At 49.7% G+C, this 24745-nt stretch overlaps 1 protein-coding gene across 12 annotated transcripts in view; it reads left to right on the plus strand.

Annotated features, from left to right (window-relative positions):
• The window catches only part of Camta1 (calmodulin binding transcription activator 1), an 814893-nt gene that overhangs the window by 772792 nt on the left and 17356 nt on the right, over positions 1–24745 (plus strand). For 8 of the 12 annotated variants that reach the window (XM_040734951.1, XM_040734950.1, XM_040734953.1 and 5 more), the window contains 8 exons: positions 12204–12355; positions 16935–17131; positions 17495–17573; positions 18134–18449; positions 18842–19365; positions 21184–21371; positions 21807–22053; positions 24110–24181. In XM_040734951.1, coding sequence (XP_040590885.1) covers positions 12204–12355; positions 16935–17131; positions 17495–17573; positions 18134–18449; positions 18842–19365; positions 21184–21371; positions 21807–22053; positions 24110–24181 — 1775 coding nt within the window. The remainder of the gene's footprint in view (positions 1–12203; positions 12356–16934; positions 17132–17494; positions 17574–18133; positions 18450–18841; positions 19366–21183; positions 21372–21806; positions 22054–24109; positions 24182–24745) is intronic. The other 4 variants (XM_040734956.1, XM_040734957.1, XM_040734954.1 and 1 more) reach the window with 1 other exon arrangement.

A 24745-nucleotide genomic window follows, 5' to 3' on the forward strand; every position in this document is an offset into this window, starting at 1 on the left:
GGGTGTCAGGTGGGCAGACTGACACTTTTTGGTCCTTATACCAGAGCGTCACTCTGAAACCACAGAAACTCAGCATTCTGCGTTCTTATTCTTATCCCGTTTTAAGTGAGGAGACACCAGAGCCCGTTACTGCTTAGGGACTCCTCGGGAGTTGCTGACGAATGGTCCTTAGGACCACTTTCAGAAACTGTGATTTGGTTTCTTAACATTACACACTTGTGGTTTGGACTTCCCGTGGAAGATTGTATTTTAAGTATCCCGTTGTCTTTCCGTGTGAAAGAAACCATTGATTTTACTCTAGCCAGAATCAATGCCCTTTGCTTTTGAATGTGTAAAAGGTGTTTTGGTTACTAGCGTAAAACAATAGGAAGAACTAATAACTCTAAAAGAACAACACGCTTTGATAAAACATCATGTCCAGGGCATCCTAGAGAGGGAAGAGTCTGTCTGGGCTCAGGGTTCTGGGCCAGAAGAGGGCACTGGATCTCCTGGAGCTAGAGTCCTAAGCAGTTGTGAGCTGCCCATGGTGGGTGCTGGGAACCAAACCTGTGTTTTCTGAGAGAGTGGTAGCTCTCTTAACTGCTGAGCTACCCCTCCAGGCCGCCTTCTAGATTTTGATACTAGGCAGAGTCATGCATCTAGGCAAGTGACAGGTTGTGTGACCCTGAAGTTGGTGGCCTCTGTTTTGTCTGCCTTGTTAAGTGAGAGAAATCAAGGGTTCCTTTTAACACCTTTGGAGCACTGTGTGCTGTCTCTGTATAACTGTTTCAGCTGAGCATTTTTCTTCCCCGATTCTTGACTTGGCCTCATCTAATTTGCTATTAATCGTGTATATTTCATCAGCTACCTCAAAGCAGATGTAGCATCCAGGACCGCTACCAGCTAATCAAGGGTAAGGGACAGACTAAGCGGACTCTGGGGTACCCTGGGGGGGAACAGAAAGGGTCAGAGAGGGAGAACCAGGGAAAGGGAGGAGAGAGGAAGGATCTGTGTGTTGGGCTGGCATCCGTGGCTGCCGGAGTTTGTTACTAACGCCTCGTTCCAGTGTTTCGAGGTTTACCGCACCTTTAGAACCGTGCTCTGAACGGAACGGTTCAGAAAGTGCCCTTTGGGGGCTCGTATGAAGAAAGCAGGACAGAACTACCCCACACTTGATTGGAGTCAGGTTTTGTACCACTACAGTGAAAACCACTTGTCAGACCTGGCCTGGGGGGCGAGCGCTGGGCACACGAAGTACCGCTTCCTCCTACACTCACCACATGGAGTGAGCACTGCGCAGGCGCGGCCCTGTCCTTGTTCTGACGAAGCAGATGCAGCCCAGGGCCAAACAGCCCCTCCTCTTACGGAAGGGACTCTGAGGACCGAGCACTTCTGAAAACTAGCTGTTCCCTTCCAGATAAAATCTTTCCAGAACAGTGTTGAATTCAACAAAATGTTTATTCTTTTACCAGAAGAACCTGTGATGGATTATAAAATACCATCTTTAAGTAATTTTATGTATTGATACTTAACCTGCAGTGATGTCCACTATTTTAAGGATTATGGCCAGTTGTTTCTTTCTAAATATATTATTGCAGTCGATTCATCTAGTAGGGACTTTGCCTGTATTTATCTTGGTTTATAGCGTTGTGAAAAAAATACAGTTATTAAATATTCAAGTTGTGGGGTAGAAATATGCCATTGTAGAACTCCCTGTTTTGGTTTGGTTTGGTTTTTGGTTTTTCAAAGCAGGGTTTCTTTGTGTAGCTTTGTAGGCTGTCCTGGCACTCGCTCCATAGACCAGGCTGGCCTCGAACTCACAGAGATCCACCTGTCTCTGCCTCCCAAGTGCTGGCATTAAAGGTGTGTGCCACCACTGCCTGGCAAACTCCCTATTTTAAAAAATAAAATGGTAGGCTGGACATGCTGGTGCACACTTTTAATTCCAGTGCTTGTGAGGCAGAGGTAGGGGATCTCTGAGTTCAAGGTCTGTCTGGTCTACCTAGGAAACTTCAGGCCACCAGCCATAGCTACATAGTGAGACCCTGTCTCAAAAATAAATAAAATGCTTTTGAATTATCTTGGACTTCAACATCCTCAACAAGTTAGCAAGTCAACAACAGGGTGTGTCTGTGCAGGTGACATCACCACAATCAGCCTGAGAGGCAAGCCTTGTCAACTGCAGGCCTCTGACAACACATAATGGTCAGGAGCCAACACAGGAATTCTTCCATTAGAATGCATGGCTTCTCAGATACTGGAAACCAGCAGGGATTGGAACTAAGTTCCTGCTGGATGATGTCCTGACTGGAAGTTGAATGCCCCGGGATAGATGTCCTGACTGGAAATTGGGATGGACGTCCTGATTGGAAGCTGAGCTCCCCTGGGAATGGATGTCCTGACTGGAAGTTGGGATGGAAGTCCTGACTGGAAGCTGAGCTCCCCTGGGGATGGATGTCCTGACTGGAAGTTGGGATGGAAGTCCTGACTGGAAGCTGCCTGGCCAGGTTCATCTGCCTGCTCTTCTCCGGGGAAGACATCCTCTCTTTCTCTGAGCTTCACCCTCTGTTTCCTGCGACGTCCTTGCCAACCTTGCAGAGCACAGCTTTCAAGGTGAAAGTGACCCAAGGAGAAGCTATTACATGGTCTTGTCTCAGTGAGGTGTTCTGTTAGAGGCCTGGTCTTTGATGTGTCTTCAATACGGTAGTTAAAAGATGGCCATACCAAATGAACAGGAAGTGGCCATACACGCCCAAAACCCCAGAGTTTGGAGGAGAAGGAACAAGGGTCAGGAGTTGATGGTCATTCTTGGCTACCTAGTGTGTTTGAGCCATCCTGTCTCAAAGAACAAAGCAAAACGAAAGCAAGCAGTAAACAAAGGAAGAAATTGCTTTTAATGACTTGGTTAGAAAAACAAACCATCATAGAGAGACAATAGCATGTTAATGAAGTTCATGTCTTATTTTTCAGGTGAAATCACTCAGCTGCCAAGTATTTCTCAGTACATATTTCTTTTTCTTTTTTTCTTTTTTGAGACAGGGTCTTTCTACTTAGCCCTGGCTGTCCTGAAACTTGCTCTGTAGACCCGACTGGCCTTGAACTCACAGAGATCCACCTGCTTCTGCTTCCCGAGTGCTGGGATTAAAGGCGCGGCTACCACACTCAGCTTGGTGCCCTGTATGCTGCAAGGCTGTAGCAGAGCTGGACATTCCTGGTGGCTTCTCCAGGACTCCCAAAGAATTTTAAATGGCTTCTGTCATCACGACACAACCAGCCTGCCTTCAGTTGATTACCGAGTTCACCCCTTCTGATGGTCCCGCCTGCTGCATGTCCCTGTTAGTACTTAGACATTAGGGGCTTTGCTCTGAATCTCCTTCCTATAAGCCAGCTAGTGCCCCTGCTACCCACGCATCTTCCTGTCCGTGCCCCGCGTCTAAGGCTAGCGCTGCGTCTTTGAAAAACCTCCTCAGTGAAATCTGCTCCCTTTGCTGTGTCCGTCTGATGACTCCTTTCCTGTTTCTGTATCCTTTTTATTACCACACTCCATGTCCAGAAACAGTGGGCTTCACTGTATCATATTGTATCATATGCTCACAGTGCACTGGAGCTGTCGAGGCTGCCCTCCAATTTGTCTGCCGTTTGGAAAGCTTGCGTATGTAAAGAGGGACCATACGAAAGTGTGCCCTGACCCTCCGGTCCTCTGCCAGAGCCCTGTTCTCTCTGGTTCTAACCAGATGGTGTTTTGCCACCCTGTGAACCATGGGTGGATTGTCCTTTATTGACGACAAGGTCAGTTCCTGCAGTAACTTGGGGCTCTCTCCTGCCTAATGCCCTTGCCGTGTCGGCTGAGCCTCTCCGGCATCCCACAAAACCCTGGGGGTCCTTGGAGCAAGGAGGAGAGGATCATCAAGTTTGCTTTGCTCCTCAGTGTGGCCAGCCAGCTGTTTCTCCCAGAAGTGCTCTGGGCATTCCTAGGACTCTCGCTCACAATTGTGTGCAACAAAAGACAGGGAGGAGAAATTGGAGCCCCTAACCCTGCAAATGGAGCCTGCAGGAGGAAGCGCCCTAACCTCCCGTCGTAGCATTTTGGTCTGCAGGGTTGGAGGGCTTTTAAAAAGTGGAGTATGGCAGTTTTTTCCTAAGGCTAAATTTAGCAGTTGCTTTGGAAAAACTGGAGTGGTACAGCGTGTGCCTTATCTCAGACTGGCCCTTACCCTTCCTTGCCTCTGCACTCAGACATCTTCCACGGCTTGCCAGGGAGGAGCAGCTTAGCGGACTGCAGTGGTCCCACTTATTCTGGGAAGGAATGAGGTGACTTCACTTTCCCCATCTTCCCAAGCTTCCTGAACCCTTCAGGAGACTTCCTAGGCAGCAATTACAGTTCTTTACAGAAATAGTTCGAGCCATGCCTCCTCCTGCTTTGTCAGCTCCTGCTGCCACCGGAGCCAAGGGCTGTAAATGGAACGAGAGACGGCTCCTCGCTCCCCGTCCAAATAGCAACAGGAGGCACATGTGCACTTGAGACACAAATAACGCGTTTTAAAATAGCAGATGGTATTTGATGATTGCTCCTTCATTCATTTACCTGCCAAGGCAAACTTTCTCCTCTGGCAACAAGACTTGAAGTGACTCAATGCACACACAGTGCGTTGTCTCTGCGTGGACTGCGCGCGCGCGCGTTAGCCGAGCTGCAGGCGTCCGTGCCCAAGCATGATTCTGAGGCTGTTCCAGAAAAGAAAAAAAAAGGCTTCTTTTGTTTCATGTAATTAAAATGCCATGTTTACATAGCAGCTTAACCTGATGGACCTGTTTAACCCTTTGGTAGCCACTGGCCACAGGCTCCGCCTGCATGAGGTAGGCTCCGCAGCTGGCATTTGCCCAGCCCAAGTTCCCCAAGTAAGTGAAAGGGGGGCATCTGACAGTCAGGGGTCAGTGGTATTTTTAGTGTGCAGCGCCAGCGGCTGCAGAAAAGTGACATTGCCCTGCTGGGAAATTCCAGCTTGTGCCTGAGGAAACGTCAGATGGTTAGTGTTTTGCTGCCAGGCTTCTCGGCCAGCACTGTGTGGGTGACATCATTTCTTTACCTGAGCTGCAAAAAAAAAAAAAAAGCAGCCAGGTAAACACAGCCTTTTAAATCATCCGTCCTCCCGTTCGCTTTGACCATCAACCAGGCCCTCTCCTCCGGGGCGAGCAGTTAAGAACTGCTGACGGGCAGGCGCGTAGGTCCACTGTGGCAGTGAAATTTGCCAAGGAGCCCTTGGCCAGTCGGCAAATGACCTCATCAATAGCTTGACTCCCAGGCACTTAAATTAGAAAACAGCACTCCTTCCCTGAACACCCACCCACTGCGGTGCCAGGTCCCTGCTTCCCAAAAGTCCACAGCCTTGCCGGTAGCGGATGGCACCTAGGAAGGCAGGCACTCATTTGCTGGCTGAGTCCGCTTAGGACGGAGGACAGCGCTTCGGATCCCAGCCGTCGTTTCAGGTCTTGCACGGCCTTGGGCAGGCGACGCTGCTTTCTAATCAGGAGTGGGACCCTCCAGTCTTTCCACGTGGGGTGCCTGGCCGCTGCAGGTGCCGCGCACGCGCGTGCGTAGCCGGTGAGTAGCTGCCGTTGATACATTGTCGAGTGAAGAAGTAGAGGCTCACGGGTGGACACGGGGAAAGGGCATCGTTAGCTGCAGCCCAGAGGCAGGGAAAGTTCCTGCCGTGCTCAGAGCACAGCGAATTTAGAAAACAACGACAACAAAAAGAAACGTGACCCGGAATGGTTGTTAAGGAGCATGCCACGATACAACGAAGAGTTCAGTTTTATGTTACAGGTCCAAGGAGAAAGATTTAATTAAAAATACGTTTTTTGATGTTTTTGTGAGTACCTCACTTGCATGCAGTACTTGTGGCTGCCGGAAGAGGGCGGCATATCCTCTGGAACTGGAATTCCTGACGGTTATGAGCCACCCTGTTGGTGCCAGGAACCAAATCTGGGCCCTCTGCAAGAGCAGCCAATGCTCTTAGCTGCCGAGCTATTTTACATCCCTGTAATCTTTTAAGAAACGTTTTGTTTTACGTGTATGGGGTGCTCTGTGCATCATCTATATGTCTGGGGCCCCTGGGGCCCTGTGAACCACCACACGGACTGCTGAGCCATCGCTCCAAGCCCCTGCCCCAGTATTTTAAATCATGTGGCCTCCTGTCAGAAACCACGTACAGCCATGGATATTACTGGGTCCTAAAACTTACAATGGGATATACAAAATCAGGAGCTGCAGCAGGCTCGGGGTGTTGGGGCGGCATGGACTGCACCTCGCTCCCACCCCTGGGAGGCACAGAGTTCATGTTTTCTAAACTTAGAACTTGCTGTGGGTGTCTGAGCTCTTGAAATTTTTCTTTAAGCCTTTGGTATGGGCTTGGGAACTTTAAAGATTTAGGCAACTATCAACCTGGAATATTTTTAAATGAATTCCTTTGAGAGTTGGGAATCCCTATCAGAGAGACAGAGATGTTCCATTTGACTGTGTGGGGCTTTAAATAATGGGAAAGGCTAGAATCGGGCAAATCAAGCCCCAAGTAGACATTCTTGCTTGTTGTTTTGTGCTTTTTGAGACAATGCCTTGCTGTGTAGACCTGGCTGGCCTGGAACTCACACTGCAGACCAGTCTGGATTTGAACTCATAGATCTGCCTGCGTCTGCCTCTCGAGTACTGAGTTGAAAGGTGTGCACCACCACTTCAGACTCCAACAAGCCATTCTACATTCTTGGGCATTGATTGGTTATGTCCTGCTTTCTTTCTGTCTGTCTGTCTTTCTGATCTTTTTAACCATCAGCTTTATCCATGATTATGAGTGTAGTTTCCTTTATATTTTCTAATATTGTTGGAAACTGTAAGAATTGGAGTAAGACAATGGTCAGGCATGCTACTGTACCTGTCCTGCATAACTGTGGGGTTCTTTGCCTCTCCTTCCCTCCCTCCCTCTCTCTCTCTCTCCCCCTCCCTCCCTCCCTTCCTCCCATCTCTGGGCAGTGTTTTGTAGCATGTTTTGGGTTGCCCAGCTATGTCTAGGTAACACCGTTTCTTTTCATCTTCCTTCATCTGCTTTTCAATGGCCCCAGGGGATACACTGTAACGCTATTCTCAGCTATCATATGTAGATGCATGTGTCTGTTTACACACAAGTGTTTACTAGCTCTGTCTACTGATTGAGCCCTAGTCAGTTCCTGAGTGCCGTTCGGGCTCCGAGCCTCACAGGGATGGTGTGCTTCTACAGCTCGGGTAGGAGAAACGAAAGGCAAACCCAGGGCATCCTGGGACGAGTCCCTGAGGGTTAAGTGCTCAAAAGAGAACAATGATGGTGACACGGCAGAGGAACACGGGATCCAGCCTGGAAGAGCTGCGGCGGCTAAGGGTGAGGCACTTTGGACAAGAGGTCAATAGTGTAGTGTTGGATCGTGACCCTGGCTAGAAAATAAGAACACACAGAACCACACTGCTTGATGTCGTGGAGGGCAGAACAGTCTAACTCTGGTGTCTCCTCAAAAAAAATCCCACAGCCCCAGTCCAGTCAGCAGACGATCCTAAAACGAAGAATCATCTGCAGAATATCCAGTTAGAGTTCTCCAGACTTACAGAAGTCGAGAGTAAGAGCCAGTGAAAGTCACAAGTGTAAGGAGCCTTAAAAACTGAATGCATGGCCGGGCGGTGGTGGTGCACGCCTTTAATCCCAGCACTCGGGAGGCAGAGGCAGGCGGATCTCTGTGAGTTCGAGGCCAGCCTGGTCTACAAGAGCTAGTTCCAGGACAGCCTCCAAAGCCACAGAGAAACCCTGTCTCAAAAAAACCAAAAAAAAAAAAAAAAACATAAACATAATATGTTTAAAGGCCCCATAGCTTTGCCTTGGGAGAAGACGCCAGCGTGATGGTAGCTCACACTTAAGAGTCTTCTCACTTAGACCTCACATGTTGGTTTATTTAATCCAGACAAGATAGACATTGGTGTACCTACTTCACCGATGAGGGAAATGCAGTATCAGGAGAGTCACGCTGTGGCTGGGCCCAGCCAAGAGCTCCGTTCTCTCCCATGTTCCTTCTACTGTGTCACTGGTGCCCGGCTGAGGAATACTGCCTCTACAAAAAGTGGGTTTAGGTGAAATACAGTCATCGTGAGAGCTTGCATGAGTCAGGAGCCAGGATTGTTTACCTTGTGCCTGGGCTGCAGGTGCATGTGTGCGCTTGTTCTGTGGGGAGGAGCCGGGTGATGGCTAAGTACCTTTCCTTTCCTGAAGCCATGCAAGTAAACAGATCAATTTAGAGACTTGCCAGGGCAGAGACAAGCTTCTGGAAGTACATCCCACCTTGGGTAGAAACTGGTAAGAAAGCAATGTAGTTGGTGCTTGGCTGGGTGCAGGGAGCGTTGTAGGGGGTGGGCTGGGACAGGATCTTGATGTTCCTGAGTACTGACAGATCCGAGTTGGCTCTGCACTTGGAGGAAAGTGTGGGTCCTGATTCTCGTCAGGTGGATGGGGCCAAGCAGAGTTTGCCCAAGGCTGCGCTGGGGAGGAATCTGCTTCTGTCAGGTGGTCATCCAAGCACTGGGTGGGAAAGAGAGGAGTGTTCTCTCTCAGTGGAAGCAAGCCAGAGCTTGAGCCAGGTTCCTTGAGATGTGGCCCCAGCTAGCATCCTCAGCATCCCCTGAGAACGTGTCGGAAATGCAACTGCTGGGCTTCACCCAGACCTGCGGGATCAGAAACTCTAGGAACAGAGCTGAGTAGTCTGTTTTCTGTGGAGACGGTAGAATTTATGCTTCCTTGGTTCCCAGTGTTGTATTGACATCAGGACGTCACAAAGATACCAGGACCCACCCGAGACTGCTCATGTCTCTCACGTGAGTTTTCGTGGAGTCCGTTATCATCTCCACATGATTTTCTCGTCTCACGGTTAGTTACCATACCTAATTCAAGGCAAACGTGTTGGTAATTGTGCCGTATTGGGGAACGACAACAGGAAACCCATACGTGTTCAGTGTGGATGGTTTGGTGGGTTGGGGTTAGCGGCTCAGAAACAAGGCAAGCACCGCATCACTAGGTACAGCCCAAGCGTTTTGATGTTTGTGGTTGTTGTGTTTTCCTCTGACAGGGTCTCACTGTGTAGCCCTGGCTGGCCTGGAACTTGCTATGTAGACCAGGCTGGCCTTGAACTCACAGATGTGCATGAATCAGTCTCTGAGTTCTAGGACTAAAGGCATGAGCCACCATGCCCAGCCCTCAGGCATTTTTAAGCTTCGAAACTGCGTTGATAAGTTATCCAGGGTGACTCTGAACTGCTGGTCCTCTTGCCTCATCCTCCTGGGGTGCTGTGATGACAGGCCAGCTACCAGGCCTGGGCTTTCTCTTCTGTCACGTGTGTACACACAAGTGCTTCAGCATGGAAGCAGAGGTTGGCATTGTGTATCATGTCTAGATTCTCCACCTTTATTCTTCTCTTACTCAGACTAGGAGCCTGGCGGATTCAGCTAGTCCCTATCACCCCAGAGATCCCATCTCTACCTCCCAAGCGCTGGGATTACAGACCAGTTATTCACATGTGCTCCAACCTTACATGATGACTTACCGGGAATCTCAAGTTCACATCGGTCCCCTCCACCTTTATGAAAGATTATTTCCCATCTTTTCAATTGAGCCTGTGGATGCAGAGGCCATAGATACTGAGGCAGCTCTGGCCGAGACTGGCTGGTTAACAAAGGAGAGGTGTCTGTGTTTATCTGCCTCAGGATTCGGAGGCCAGGCATCTTCACGCAGTGCTCCTTTGAGAAGCTTGTCAACATGAGAGCATTCAGTACATAGCAATGGGGCAGCCCCGATCCTAGAGCTCAGAAGCCCGTGTGGTAGCTGTAGTGTTTGTCAAGAGAGTCTGTGTCTGTCATGCCTGCGCCTGGTCGGAGGGATGAGAAGGTGGCCACTCCAGCTGTGCCCCACAGGGAGGAGTGGGTGGCTGTCTCAGGGAGGGTGTGACCAGATCTCGGGGTATTCAGTGCCCCAGTGACTTTGTCTGATGAGGGGTGATCATCTTGGCTGCGGGGTTCACAGTGCCTGGGGAAAGTGCAGGACTATGAAGGAGCAGCCGGAGCTGTGGAGGCTTAGCATCAAGCCACGCCCCTTCAGTGGGCGAGTTAGCCTCATGCAGGTTCAGAGGTGAATGTAGGTCAGGCTGAGCACCGCACTGCGGGGAGGAAGCCAGAGCCTCAGCAGTGTCCCGAGAAGGATGGTGACCGGAGGGCGGGGTTCTGTCTTTAGCTAGCTTCTGATGGAGGGACCTGTTTCCTGCAGAGTTGAGGATCCTGGGAAGGGGTGTGAGATCTGTTCAAGGCTCCTCTGGTCATTCTGTCCCCTGCCTTCATCCTGAGGTTTCCCTGCATAACGCTTGGGTGAAGTCCTCCAAGATGTCTGTATCCACCTGTGCGTGTAAAATTGGAGCCTAGACAGAGGGTCTCACCCGACTGAGCAGCGATTGTTTCTGATGATGGTATTTGTGGAGACAACATCGGGACTTGTAAAAAAGGCTTTGGTTTAGTAAAGTAAAATGAATTTGGTGGCAAGTTGGTATTTAAAATTTCCAGGCAGGAAGTCTGTTTTTTCAGGGCACTTCAAACCCGTGCTTCTGTCTTTCTGAAATGTTCCCTTCCTTGGGGACTTTGAGGGGCCAGAGAGGGCAGTCGTCCTGTGCGTCCCTGTCCGTAAAGGGAAGCAGCGAGGTCTGCCTGAGTGCTGGTGAGGAGCCAGGGCTTGAGGTGGTTCTGTCCTGGGCCTGTTGCCTCTGCCTCTCGTTCCTGTTTGCATTGTAAACTGCCCTGCTCACCACCCTGAGTCTCTCACCACCCTGAGTCACTCACCGGTGGGGTAGCAGGGAGCACTGGCAGATCTACCCTTCCCAAGCTTGTCTTTCCCTGTCACTCAGATGGCTATGTTCTGAACAGAGCTGTGCCTTTCGCGTTACAGGGAGAGGCGTGCCGTAACGGTCTTCAGCCAGGTCCTGAGAGCATAGTTCATCTTTGGAAGCTGGTGGGCGAGCATACCCTTTTAGGGCATAGTATGTCTGAGCATGGGCACGTATGAACTGTTGTGATTCCCACAGTAACTCTTCCCGCTGAAGAGGCGAGGCCTGGAGGAGCAGTAGGTGGGTCCCGGCCGTGCAGTTAGTCACAGAATGACAGGGTCCCCGAGCATCCCGCCTCTCCGTGTTTACCCACTCAGGGTTCCACCTCCCAGCACTCCTCAGATGTCTTGCCTCGGGGCCTTTGCATCTCTCACCGTGCCCGGGTGGAGTGTCTGCTTTTCCTTTCACACCGGCCAGACTTAAGGGTTGCCTTTCCTGACAAATCCCGGTTCTGTGCCCGCCCACTGTTCCCGGTCATACTCTCTAGCGGCCTTGTTTTTCACCTTCTGACTGCGCTCTGGCAGAAAGAGACCCTTTCTGCCCTCCCCGCTCTTAAGCCCCCGGCACCATACTTAGGAAAATCTGTGGCATTAATGTAGGCACTGATGACTTTAAAATGGTTCAGGCTCCTCTTATTCCTGTGACGTACCGATTCTTCCCGCGTGCGTGCTTGCGTGCACACAGGTTGGGGGGGGTGCAGATGCGCTGTCTGGTCTTCCCTCAGCAGTGTAGAATCATGCTTCCTGAATTACAGTCCCAGCTCTCCAGGTGACGCCCTGCCTCTGGCTGAGACTGTTAAACTTGTAAGAGAACTTACCTTATACATACATACATACATGCATGCATGCATACATACATACATACATACATACATACATACATACATACATACATGCATGCATGCATACCCAACCCTACTCCTTTCTCACTAGCTCACCGTGCCCAATTCTTATGTCTGTTCTGGGCGGGGAGGGGATGGATGTCTGTCAGATCTCCTCAAGGTTTTGGCGGAGAACTCCACAAAGAAATAGAGAGGCAAGAACTCAAAAGTGAGATTTTTGACCCAAAGGGATCTTTCCGGTGCTCCCTCTAGGGACGGAGGGCTACTGTAAATGTTCCCTTCTGGTGGTGTGTGCGGCGACAGCCTGTGTGCTGTGCTGGGGACCCTGACCCGCTGCAGTCCCTCCTTTTGGCAGAGTTACTGACAGGCCTCTGGACGCCAGACTGAGAAGCTGGCATAGGCCACGGGTCAAATGTGTTTTCATCTGGAATGCAGCCTCACTCCCGCTCTGCCCTAGATAACCAGTTCAGGATGTCCATCCTGGAGCGGCTGGAGCAGATGGAGAGGAGGATGGCCGAGATGACGGGCTCCCAGCAGCACAAGCAGAGCGGCGGCGGAGGCGGCAGCGGGGGCGGCAGCGGAAGCGGCAGCGGAGGGGGCCAGGCCCAGGTAGGCACCAGCCGTTGGCAGTTTCTGTTTGCTTAGCGTTTCCTTCATGCACCAGGCACCTGGCCCCAGTGGCCTCCCCTGCTGCTACTGATGCCATCCAGAGATCGGAACAGAACGGCCAGAGACCTGCTTCGCGGTACCCGTGCTCAGTCTGTGCAGTGTCAAAGACACCCCCGGCGCAGGGCTCTTGCTCACCACCCCAGGTCCCTGCTGTCCTTCTTGTCCTCAGATCTCACTGTGCTCCTCAGCAGTAGAAGGAGCAGCCAAGGGCTGATGCAGAGCTGCTGGGACTCCAAATTAAACCAGTCTCTCTTCTCCCTCCCTGTCTTAGGAAATATGGGGCATAACTTAACTCAGCGGTTCTTAAGCCTTGCCTAGCCCCCCAGAGGGTGAACTCGGAAAATGGCTCCTGGGATGTTATGCAGTGAGGAACAGCAGCATCCCATCAGACTGTCCCCTCATCTTTCACACAGACATTTCCTCTCCTTTTTAAATTCCGTTTGCTTCGTTTTTATTAGTGTGTGTGTGTGTGTGTGTGTGTGTGTGCGCGCGCGCGCGTGTAACACTCGTATGACTGTGTGGAGTCAGTTTTCTCCTCACACCCTGGTTCCAGGGGTTGAGCTCAGGGTGTCAGGACTGGTGCCGGACACCTCTGCCTACCCAGCCGTCACCACCCACCAGCCTCACGTGTGTTCCTTTCATGTGGAGCGCGAAGGATTTGTCACGTGACCGAGTACTGCTCTAAAGCAGTTGTTCCTGCCATGTCTCTGGGCATTCTGTCTAGAGGCTTTATCTTGAAAGAGTCTGAGGATAAACTATTTCTGAAGACTCCCCGAGATTGAGATCAAGGACCGGATGATATCTCTTGCCTTCACTACCAGGTTCTTTCCAGAGAGCCTCCTCAGGGAGCCCCTTCTTGCCCTTCGATGTGAAGGCTGTTTTCTCTCTGCGGAGTTCTCTTTTTCTCTACCCCCCCATACCTCTCTTTCTGGTTTTGAGGTAGGGTCTCACCACACAGCCCTGGCTGGCCTGGAACTTACTATGTAAACCATGGTAGCTTCAAATTCGTAGAGATTTGCCTCCTCTGCCTCTGAAGTGCCCGGATCAAAAGCGTGCATCACCACCATGCCCAGCAGAGTTTCCTCTTTTAAGTAATCTTGTTTGTTTGTTTGTTTGTTTGTTTGGAAACCTTGTAAATAGGAAGCCCTGACCGTGTTTTAATCTACTTTTATTTGATGTGCGCGGGTGTTTCGCCTGTGTGTGTGTGCACACGTGCACCATGTGCGTGCAGTGCCTGAAGAGACCAGATGAGGGCGTCAGATCCCCTTAGAGCTGGGCCTAGAGATGGTTGTGAGCCACCATGTGGGTGCTCAGAATTGAATCCCGGTCCTCTGCAGGAACGGACAGTGCTCTTAACTGCTGAGCTGTCTCTCCAGCACCAGTGTTTCCAATATTAATAATAGATGCAAGCAAAGCGTAGTATCCGTGCCCACACTAATCTCAGATTTTCTTCTAACTTCTCCCATCGTACATGTGGTAAAACTATCATTAAGGCTGTACTGGACCGCAGGGGGTCTTCCTGCCTCTGCCTCCCAAGTAATGGGATTAATAGCCACACATGGCAAAGAGCTTTCATCCCCACCCGATATTGCTGAGCTTTGAAAGCCAGGTAACCTTTGTGGGATTGATCTGAGGGCCAGGTAAGAAGTTCCCGTGAAATCCTTCTCACACACAAACACTGTGTAAAGGGGACAGTATATCACATTTCAAGCTTAGCCGTATGGAAACTGGCCCTCTTTGATCCAGGGTCAAGTACAGCTACTATGAGATATGCACTGTCTCTCCAGTAGATGATGGTGTCTACTACATAGTGACAGAGACAGGGCTGTTTGTGTTTAATTGGAAACGTTCCCTGACTGTCCCATGTCTCCATACAGTTGTCCGTGTGGCGTCTATAGAACAGCCTTTCTGCCTGGGTCAAGGTCAGTCTGCTGTGTTGGACAGCCCAGCCATCTTCTCTGCGATGTTTTGACAGCTCTGGTTGAGAAGGACATTGCATCCATCAGCTGCCTTTATAATTTTTGGAAACACGTTTTCCATATTTAAAAATAAAGAGTGATGAGGAGCAATGTTATTTCTGTACTAATTGGATTATGTGGAATTTATTGCCAGGAAAAAAAAAAGCTTTTCCAGTAACAGCCGAGATGGCCATTAGGCTGGACGTGCCGCGCAGTGAGCGTGCGGTGAGCACAGGGCTGCTGTGGCGCTTACTGGCTTGGCTCCTGTCCCTCTGCAGCGTGGCCAGCGTTGGGGAACTGATCTCCTGTGGCCGCATAGGATGAGTAGCCCTTATGGCTCTTGTCTGTCATGCTCCCCCAAGCATCCCGTTTCACTCTGTAAAGACGCAGTGGTTAGGAGCCCGGCTGCTCTGGCAGAGGACCTGGGTTTGAATCTCAGCACCCACAGGGCGGCCCACAGCAGTCTCCTCAGTTCTCCTGGCCTCCCGACGCCTGGCGCGCGCACACGGCACGTGCAGGCAAAACACTCAAACACTTAAAGTCTCTTCTCTCTTTAAAATGTAAAACAAAAATGTTTTGGGGTAGTTTTGAGCAGTTTTTTTAAAGGAAAAAACACATCTAAGTGACTTAACTCGTCTTCCAAAGAAGCAGGAATCAACTGTCAGTGTGAGACTGTCTGTCACGGTCACCATAACTATTAGAGTGATGCGGAGTCCGCGGTACCTGGGCTTCACAGAAGTGCTGTTTCCTGTTGCCTATTCTTAAAAAAAAGATAATTTTTATTTTTATATCTGTCTAAGCAAAATTCTTTTTAAAATTTCAGTAAAATAGAACATATATGTGTATATATGTATGTGTGTGTGTGTGTGTGTGTGTATATATATCCAATTCATTATTGCCCACATGAAGTTACAGATTTTAAGATCATGGTATAATTACTTTATTTCCCTCACATGAAGTTACAATTTTTAGATTATGATATAATTACATTATTTCCCCCTCCCCTTCCTCCCTCCATATTCTCCATGTACCCTGCATATTCTCTTTCAAATTCATGGCCTCTTTTTCATTAATTGTTTGTTGTTACATATATACATATCACTAAAGACAACCTGCTCAGTTTCTATCATGTCATCTTATGCTCAGGGCTGAAGGTTTAAGCAGTCAGTGCTCTTCCCTGGGGAAGACCGTTCCTCCCACTCTCGGCACTCCTCGGTTGGCTGGAGTTCTTTGTGTAGGCTGAGGCCTTGGGCCTGTCTATTATATTTCTTAGAAATGGCAAGATGGCTGAGCGCGTACGACCTCATGCTGCTCTCAGTTCCCAGTACCCTTGTTGGCCTCACCTTCTAGCCTCCCTAGGTGCACGCCTGAACTCACGTTCATAATTTAAAAGTTGTGTGTGTGTGTGTGTGTGTGTGAGAGAGAGAGTGTGTGTCTGTGTATGTCTCTGTGTGTGTATATGTGTGTGAGTGTGTGTATATCTATGTGTGTATATCTGTGTGTGAGTGTGTATTTCTGTGTGTGAGTGTGTGTGTCTCTGTGAGTATATCTCTGTATATGTGTGGGTGAGTGTGTATCTGTGTGTGTGTCTGTGAATGTCTGTGTGAGTGTGTCTGAGTGTGTGTCTCTGTGTGTGTATCTCTGTTTATGTGTGGGTGAGTGTGTATCTGTGAGTGTGTGTCTGTGTCTGTATGTGTGTGTCTATGAGTGTGTGTATCTGTGAGTGTGTGAGTGTGCGTGTCTGAGTGTGTGATAGTGTGTCAGAGTGTGTGTCTGTGAGTGTGTGAGTGTGCGTGTCTGAGTGTGTGTCTGTGAGTGAGTGAGTGTGTGTCTGAGTGTGTGTCTTTGTGTGTGTCAGAGTGTGTGTCTGTGAGTGTGTGTCTGAGTGTGTGTCTGTGAGTGTGTGTGTCTGAGCGTGTGTGTGTGTCTGAGCGTGTGTCTGTGAGTGTGTGTGTCTGAGTGTGTGTGTGTCTGAGTGTGTGATAGTGTGTCTGAGTGTGTGTCTGTGAGTGAGTGTGTGTCTGTGAGTGAGTGTGTGTCTGAGTGTGTGTCAGAGTGTGTGTCTGTGAGTGTGTGTCAGAGTGTGTGTCTGTGTGTGTGTCTGAGTGTGTGATAGTGTGTCTGAGTGTGTGTCTGTGAGTGAGTGTGTGTCTGAGTGTGTGTCAGAGTGTGTGTCTGTGAGTGTGTGTGTCAGAGTGTGTGTCTGTGTGTGTGTGTGTGTCTGAGAGTGTGTGTCTGTGAGTGAGTGTGTGATAGTGTGTCTGAGTGTGTGTCTGAGTGAGTGTGTGATAGTGTGTCAGAGTGTGTGTCTGTGAGTGAGTGAGTGTGTGTCGGTGAGTGTGTGTGTCTGAGTGTGTGTGTGTGTGTGTGTGTGTGTGTGTGTGTCAGACTCTGATCATCAGGCTTTAGCAGCTTCAGGTGCCTTTCCCTCAGAGCCGTCTTGCCAGCCCCTTGTGTATTCACATTTCTTTGTTTTCACTGTTAGCATGCCTTCCACATACTGCGGATTACGCTGGAGGGCCTGTGGCCTTGGGTGTAACATGCATTTTCTCCTGACACAGTGTGCGTCCGGCCCGGGGCCCCTAGGGAGCTGCTTTGAGAGTCGAGTGGTTGTTGTCTGTGAGAAGATGATGAGTCGAGCCTGCTGGGCCAAATCCAAGCATTTGATCCATTCGAAGACTTTCCGTGGGATGACCCTCCTACACCTGGCCGCTGCCCAGGGCTATGCCACCCTGATCCAGACCCTCATCAAATGGCGGTAAGGCCAGGTGCAAAGGGCTCGGCCATTTTCACTTCTCAGTTTCCCGGGCTTTCCCACTGGTGGAAAGGAATGCAGTCATTCAGTTCATTGCATAGCCCAGAGCCAGGGCTGTTTTCCCAGGATGGCTCCCAAGAGATCTGTGTGGTCTTGTACCCTAGACTACTGAGGGAGAAATGAGATGTTAGACTCTGTTTCCTTTGGGCTTCTGTCAAATGGGGTGTAAACTAAGTCCAGAATCCTATTTCTTCACACCAGGAAAGCTAGGTTCACAGTTTGGCTTCATTTTCATGGGTTCTATATTATCCTGGTGTTTCCTTTTCTCGTGGGCTAACCTGTGGTAACTCCATGCTATCCCCGCAGCACAAAGCACGCAGACAGCATTGACCTAGAACTGGAAGTCGACCCCCTGAATGTGGACCACTTCTCCTGTACTCCTCTGGTAAGGAAGAGGCTTGTTAGCGTGCTGTAGTCAAGCACGCCATTAACCCCAGCACTCGAGAGGCAGAGGGCAGGCTGATCTCTGTGAGTTCCAGGCTGGTCTGGTCTACAGAAGGAGTTCCAGGACTGGCTCCAAAGCCACCCAGAAACTGTCTCAAACAAACATACAAACAAAAAAAGAAAATGAAATGCAAAACCAGGTATGATGGCAGTGCAGGCCTCTGACATCAGGTTTTGGGGAGGAAGAAGAGGTCCAGAAGTTCAAGGCCATCCTTGGCTACGAAGTGAGTTAAGACCAGCCTGGGCTGTATAAGACCCTTCCTGAAAAAGAAAACTACAAAGATAAAATAAGCCGATTTAGCAGAGTGAGTTTATGAACTCTGTGAACTGCGGATATGCACACTGTTAAGTCTCACTGGAATTGGGCATTTGTTAGAGAGGATTGTCATGACCCCACTGAGACTGCCAATGAAGATGTGTATGTCTGCTGCTATCAACAGCAGAGGTAACATTGGTTTCAGCCTCTCAGTGAACCCCTTGCCCTGTCTTCCGGTCTTTCAGATGTGGGCCTGCGCCCTAGGGCACTTGGAGGCGGCAGTGGTGCTGTACAAATGGGACCGCCGGGCCATCTCCATCCCGGACTCCCTGGGAAGGCTGCCTTTGGGGATCGCCAGGTCGAGGGGCCACGTGAAATTAGCAGAGTGTCTGGAGCACCTGCAGAGAGGCGAGCAGGCCCAGCTGGGACAGACCCCCAGGATCCACTGCGCCCCAAGCGAGGAGGCAAGTGTGGACAGCTGGGTGTCCCAGTGGCACAGGGAGGCCATGAACTCTGCAGAGATACCCAAAGGAGTCACCGTCATTGCAACCACCAACCCAGGTACACACTCACGAGGGTTTCCTCTCAGAGCTTGCCCGCTTCCCCATTGGCTTTCCGCAGCTTCCCTTAGAAGAGTCTGTAGGTAGGATACCCACGTACATTGAAGGGTTGGAGGCAAGTGGGGGAGGGGGTTACGTGATGTTTTCTGATTTTCCTTTAAAAAAAAATAGCTAGCGCCCCTCCCAGTATGCAAACCCTGCCTGTGCAGGAGGCAGACCCCTTTGGAGAAGGAGCGCCTAAGTGCCGTCAGTGCCTCGGGGGAGTATTGACAGCTCGGGAACTTGTCTTGCGCTCCAGCTTCGCACTCCGTATCTCAGGCATAACGTGTTTGGTTCTTTAGGGTCCCTGCTTTCGGTCGCTGTCCTGACTGTCCTTTCTACTATACTTTTCAGATCTGAGAAGACCTCGGTCTGAACCCTCTAATTACTACAGCAGTGAGAGCCACAAAGATTATCCAGCTCCCAAAAAGCATAAATTGAACCCCGGGTCCTTCCAGGCGAGGCAGGAGAAACTGCTTTGCACTGCGCTGAACCTGGGGCAGCCAGACACCAGGGAGCAGAGCCCTAGTTCTAAGCGCTCTTCCCCTGAGACAATCAGCCCCCGTGAAGCAGTGAGGGACTGCAGCCGGGAAGCCTCCCCTCCCACTCCAGAGCCCACAGCCTTCCGAGCCTCCGCTCCTCAGCCTGTAGTCAAGTGGAGTCCCAAAGATCTTTACCTTGGTGTGTCTACAGTACAGGTGACTGGAGATCCGAAGGGGACCAGCGTCGTGAAGGACGCGGCACCCTCCCAGGTGCGTCCGAGGGAACCAATGAGTGTCCTGATGATGGCTAACCGAGAGGCGGTGAATACAGAGATGGGGGCCTACCGTCATAGTGCAGAGAGCGAGGGCTGCCCCCAGCCTATGGATGACATTCAGGTAAGACTGATCAGTGAGCCGGCCGAAGCCGGAACCTCACTGTGGTTGTGAGCGTTTCTGCTCACTTCTGAAAGTCACATAATTTTTACACCCCCCAAGGCCCCTGGCGCCGCCCCCGCCTCCACCCAGAAAGGTTTGCGATCTGGTCTTGCTCAGGGGAATGTTGACTGTCTGCTTCCCTTGGACCACATTCTCCTCCTGTGACCCCAGGTACCGTGCATAGGACCCGACCACAGGCCCTTAACAAAGCCTCCCTCTTGGTACCGGCCTTTTCAGAACTCAGCTTAGGACCCTCTGATAAGTCCCCTGCTTCCCTGCATCCAGGGTGACAGCTCCACTATTCTCAGTAGTGGTTGTGATAGAGTCAGGGTCCTAAAAATAGCCAGCAAGGAAGCCTGCAGACAGGATTTGGATTATCTGAGTGAAGCCATTGTGAAGGACATCTGTGGCTTGAGGCTCACATGGCATGTAGTGAAATACCTCTAGGCTGATAGCTGGGTGCCCTTGTAATGAATGTAGGAAGCACAGAGTCCCGAGGGCACTAAATGAGGCGTCACAGAGGCAGTCAACGGGGGAACCAGAGAACCATCTCTGTCTCCAGATTCTTGATGATCCGACCAGAAACAAAAGGAGGGGGCAGGGGCACCCATGCCTGAGGAGTGATGCTGGAGGGAAGGCGGTTTCCCTGGCGGCAGGTGCAGGAAGTAACTGCTGAGTCATTTCTGAGCATTGCACCCTGGGGGAGCTGTCTGGCCCTGTGTATTCTGTGAAGGACGAGAAGCAGGCTTGCTTATTGCACCCACCGTCCCTAAGCTTAGTAACTTTCTGAGGTGCCTTCATGATAGGAGATCAGCCTTTGCCCCCTGTGGACTTCCTTTCAGAACACTTGTTCTCCGAGGCCAGAGGATCTGGTGGAAACCTAAGATGTTGCATCTTGACTACCATTTTTAAGAGGAGTGCAAAGAATTTTGAAAAGAGGAGACCATATCTCCAATCATAAGTATAGATTTTGCAGAGAACCTTAGTTTGGTTCCCTCTACCCATACTGGTTGGCTCACAACTCCAGCTCCAAGGGATTCAACACCCTCTTCTGGGCTTCGAGTACCTGCTCTCACATGGGCACACACTCGCACAAACACACAGACACACACACACACACACACACACACATACACACACAGAGTTAAAAATAAAAATAAGCCTGGTGGTGGTGGTGGTGGTGCACATTTTTAATCCCAGCACTCAGAGGCAGAGGCAGGCAGATCTCTGTGAGTCCAAGGCCAACCTGGTCTACAGAGTGAGTGCCAGGATAGCCAAGACTACACAGAGAAACCCTGTCTCGAAAAAACAAACAAAAAAAAAATTTAAGGCTGACAAAATAGCGCAGCAGGTAGAGGTGTTTCCCTCAAGCCTGATGACCCGAGTGTGGTCTCCAGGACTACATGACAGGAGGCACGTGCAGGCACATGAATAATAATAGTTTTGAATTAAGGTGATGACTCACCTGGAACGGCCCCCCGGCCCCCAGGTATGAGGTCCCTAACTGGTTCATGTGGCTGAGAGTAGACTGTGGGCCCTAGACAGACGTTCTCTAAGATGTGGCCCAGGTGTGAGGTCAAGCTATGATTAGGAGACAAGCAGGTGTCAGACGAGTCACATGCTGACTTAAAACGCTATTTGAGTGCATTGGATTGAGGCATAAAGAGCTGTCTCACCCCCCCCACCCCTGCTCCATTTTCCTTTACAAGGTAAGGGGTGGCAGTAAAACAGGTTTGAAGGTTTCTTCTAAGCTCAGTGTTCTGTGGCCTCTGGTTGCAGGTGAACATGATGACCTTGGCGGAGCACATAATTGAAGCCACACCAGACCGAATCAAGCAGGAGAACTTTGTGCCCATGGAGTCTGCGGCCCTGGAAAGGACAGATCCCGCCACCATTAACAGTACGATGAGCTGGCTGGCCAGTTACCTCGCTGATGCCGACCGCCTGCCCAGCACTGCCCACATCAGGTTAGGAAGGTTTGGGGTCAGGGGTCTGCCCAGGATAAAGTCCTGGATTTACCTGGAGGCCAAGTGTAAAGAGAGACTTTCCCAAGGAGGGCCCATGGCCTCACAGAACTTCCAAACCCTGGCTCTGCCCTCTCTCCTTCTGTTACTCCCTCCCCACACCAGGGTTTAAAAATGCCATGCGGGGATGCGGGGATGCATCCTTCTTCAGGGGAAGTTTCCTAGAGGCAGACTGTTGTCTTTATTGACCTTAGGATTTAGCACAGTGCTAAACTGATAATAGGTGCTCAGGATGAACCTAACTGAGGTGCAACCTAAGTGTTGAGTGTGTTAAGAAGCAACCCATAAACAGAACGAAGGCATCTGACCTTCCCCAGGGTGGCTTCAAGTAGGCCCTGTCTTGTCTCATCGATTCTCTTGTCTTGTCTTTTGTCTCAGGAGTGCGTACACTGAGCCCCTAACTCCGTCTTCTAATGCCAGCTTGAGCCCGGCAGGCTCCCCTGTCAGTGAAGTGGCTTTTGAGAAGCCCAGCCTTCCCACGGCAGCAGACTGGTCAGAATTCCTGAGCGCATCCACCAGTGAGAAGGTAGAGAACGAGCTCGCTCAGCTCACACTGTCAGACCATGAGCAGAGAGAACTCTATGAAGCTGCCAGGCTTGTCCAGACAGCCTTCCGGAAGTACAAGGTAAAACAGGGGTGTCTGTGTCCCAGTCCCTTTTCCCCGTGGTTTGTGGTTTGATAAAATGTTTGTTGGAACACTATGTTATGTTGTATTATTACCATAATAACGTTCAGGAGTTTTAGTCAAATGAAACCAGTGGGATGGCTGTCATTATCTTATTGTTAATAAGGTGACACCTCAGCCATGGGGGATTTATGACCTAAATCATAAATCAGGCCCTGAGGACTGTGGGATTCCCCTCCCCCCAGCCCCTGGGAACTAGTGACAAAACTTCTTTGTGTGCTTTTTAATCAGGGGGTGGGAGCTAGGTTGGACTCTGTCTCCTGCACATTCCTAAAAGAATCTGACCGCTCTGCCTGAAGGTGTTCGGGAAAGTAGATGAGTTATTTAGGAAAGACTACCGAGAGTCTGGAAGATGAGCATCACAATACCTAATTTGCTAAGACAAAAAGAAAACCTTTCAAATGCACATTTTAGGCCTCCTAACGTCCAAATATGATTTGATTTTATTAAAAGCAAAAACAGTTGGGGATTTATTCTATAAATTCATTTGTCTTAATTCATAGTGGTCCTTATCAGTGTGGTTTAGCAAACCTGGGATTTTATTTCTTGGAAAGGAGCATCACATGAGTAAAGATCCTAATGTGTGTGAAGGTTCTTACACTAGTTCACACATGAGTGAAGGTTCTTACACTAGTTCACATGAGTGAAGGTTCTGTGTGTGTGTGTAAAGATTCTTACACTAGTTCACACACAAGTGAAGGTTCTTACACTAGTTCACACACGAGTGAAGGTTCTGTGTGTGTGTGTGAAGATTCTTACACTAGTTCACACATGAATGAAGGTTCTGTGTGTGTGTGTGAAGGTTCTTACACTAGTTCACACATGAATGAAGGTTCTGTGTGTGTGTGTGAAGGTTCTTACACTAGTTCACACATGAGTGAAGGTTTGTGTGTGTGAAGGTTCTTACACTAGTTCACACATGAGTGAAGGTTTGTGTTGTGAAGGTTCTTACACTAGTTCACACATGAGTGAAGGTTCTTACACTAGTTCACATGAGTGAAGGTTCTGTGTGTGTGTGTGTAAAGATTCTTACACTAGTTCACACACAAGTGAAGGTTCTTACACTAGTTCACACACGAGTGAAGGTTCTGTGTGTGTGTGTGAAGATTCTTACACTAGTTCACACATGAATGAAGGTTCTGTGTGTGTGTGTGAAGGTTCTTACACTAGTTCACACATGAATGAAGGTTCTGTGTGTGTGTGTGAAGGTTCTTACACTAGTTCACACATGAGTGAAGGTTTGTGTGTGTGAAGGTTCTTACACTAGTTCACACATGAGTGAAGGTTTGTGTGTGTGAAGGTTCTTACACTAGTTCACACATGAGTGAAGGTTTGTGTTGTGAAGGTTCTTACACTAGTTCACACATGAGTGAAGGTTCTTACACTAGTTCACATGAGTGAAGGTTCTGTGTGTGTGTGTGTGTAAAGATTCTTACACTAGTTCACACACAAGTGAAGGTTCTTACACTAGTTCACACACGAGTGAAGGTTCTGTGTGTGTGTGTGAAGATTCTTACACTAGTTCACACATGAATGAAGGTTCTGTGTGTGTGTGTGAAGGTTCTTACACTAGTTCACACATGAATGAAGGTTCTGTGTGTGTGTGTGAAGGTTCTTACACTAGTTCACACATGAGTGAAGGTTTGTGTGTGTGAAGGTTCTTACACTAGTTCACACATGAGTGAAGGTTTGTGTGTGTGAAGGTTCTTACACTAGTTCACACATGAGTGAAGGTTTGTGTGTGTGAAGATTCTTACACTAGTTCACACATGAGTGAAGGTTTGTGTGTGTGAAGATTCTTACACTAGTTCACACATGAGTGAAGGTTTGTGTGTGTGAAGATTCTTACACTAGTTCACACATGAGTGAAGGTTCTGTGTGTGTGTGTGAAGGTTCTTACACTAGTTCACACATGAGTGAAGGTTCTAATGTGTGTGTATGTGTGAAGGCTCTTATGTTAGTTCATTGTTGATCTCCTCCTCACTGTGCCTTTCAGGGAAGACCCTTGCGGGAACAGCAGGAAGTGGCCGCTGCCGTCATTCAACGCTGCTACAGAAAGTACAAACAGGTAACCCTCAGCTGTGTGAACCTCACAGGAGGAAAGGGCTCCTGTCTATGCAGCCAGGGCCTCAGGTAACCCTCAGCTGTGTGAACCTCACAGGAGGAAAGGGCTCCTGTCCACGCAGCCAGGGCCTCAGAAGACGCTGCTGTGCAGTTTGGCTAAGAAGCACCACACCCAGCTCTTGAGAGCAAAGGCCTGACGTGAATTGCCTTGATTAAGAGCCAGAGGGAAAGAACACAGCAGCCTGCCACCAAGCTTTAGTTAGCAGAGGCATGAGTAACACAGCCAGGCCTCTCTCACAGAGACCATGCTGCCAGGACACTTGTGAAGGGCAGGGTATGCCAGTCTTCCAGGGGCACCGGAGCCTCATGGCTAATCCAAGCAGGCAGTTTTATTTCCATTCACGAAGGAAGAAGAAGGCTCAGAGAAACTAAGCAAATGTCAGAGTTTATAGATGTCAAAGTGGTTATAAAATACTGAAACTTTACTTACTGAGTTTAGACTCATTTGGTAATTTCATTGGGAACAATGGCTCAGGCCTCTAGTCCCAGCATTCAAGAGACTGAGATG

This window comes from Mesocricetus auratus, unplaced genomic scaffold (genome assembly GCF_017639785.1).
Source record: "Mesocricetus auratus isolate SY011 unplaced genomic scaffold, BCM_Maur_2.0 Super-Scaffold_100042, whole genome shotgun sequence".
In the NCBI taxonomy this organism is placed as follows: Eukaryota; Metazoa; Chordata; class Mammalia; order Rodentia; family Cricetidae; genus Mesocricetus; species Mesocricetus auratus.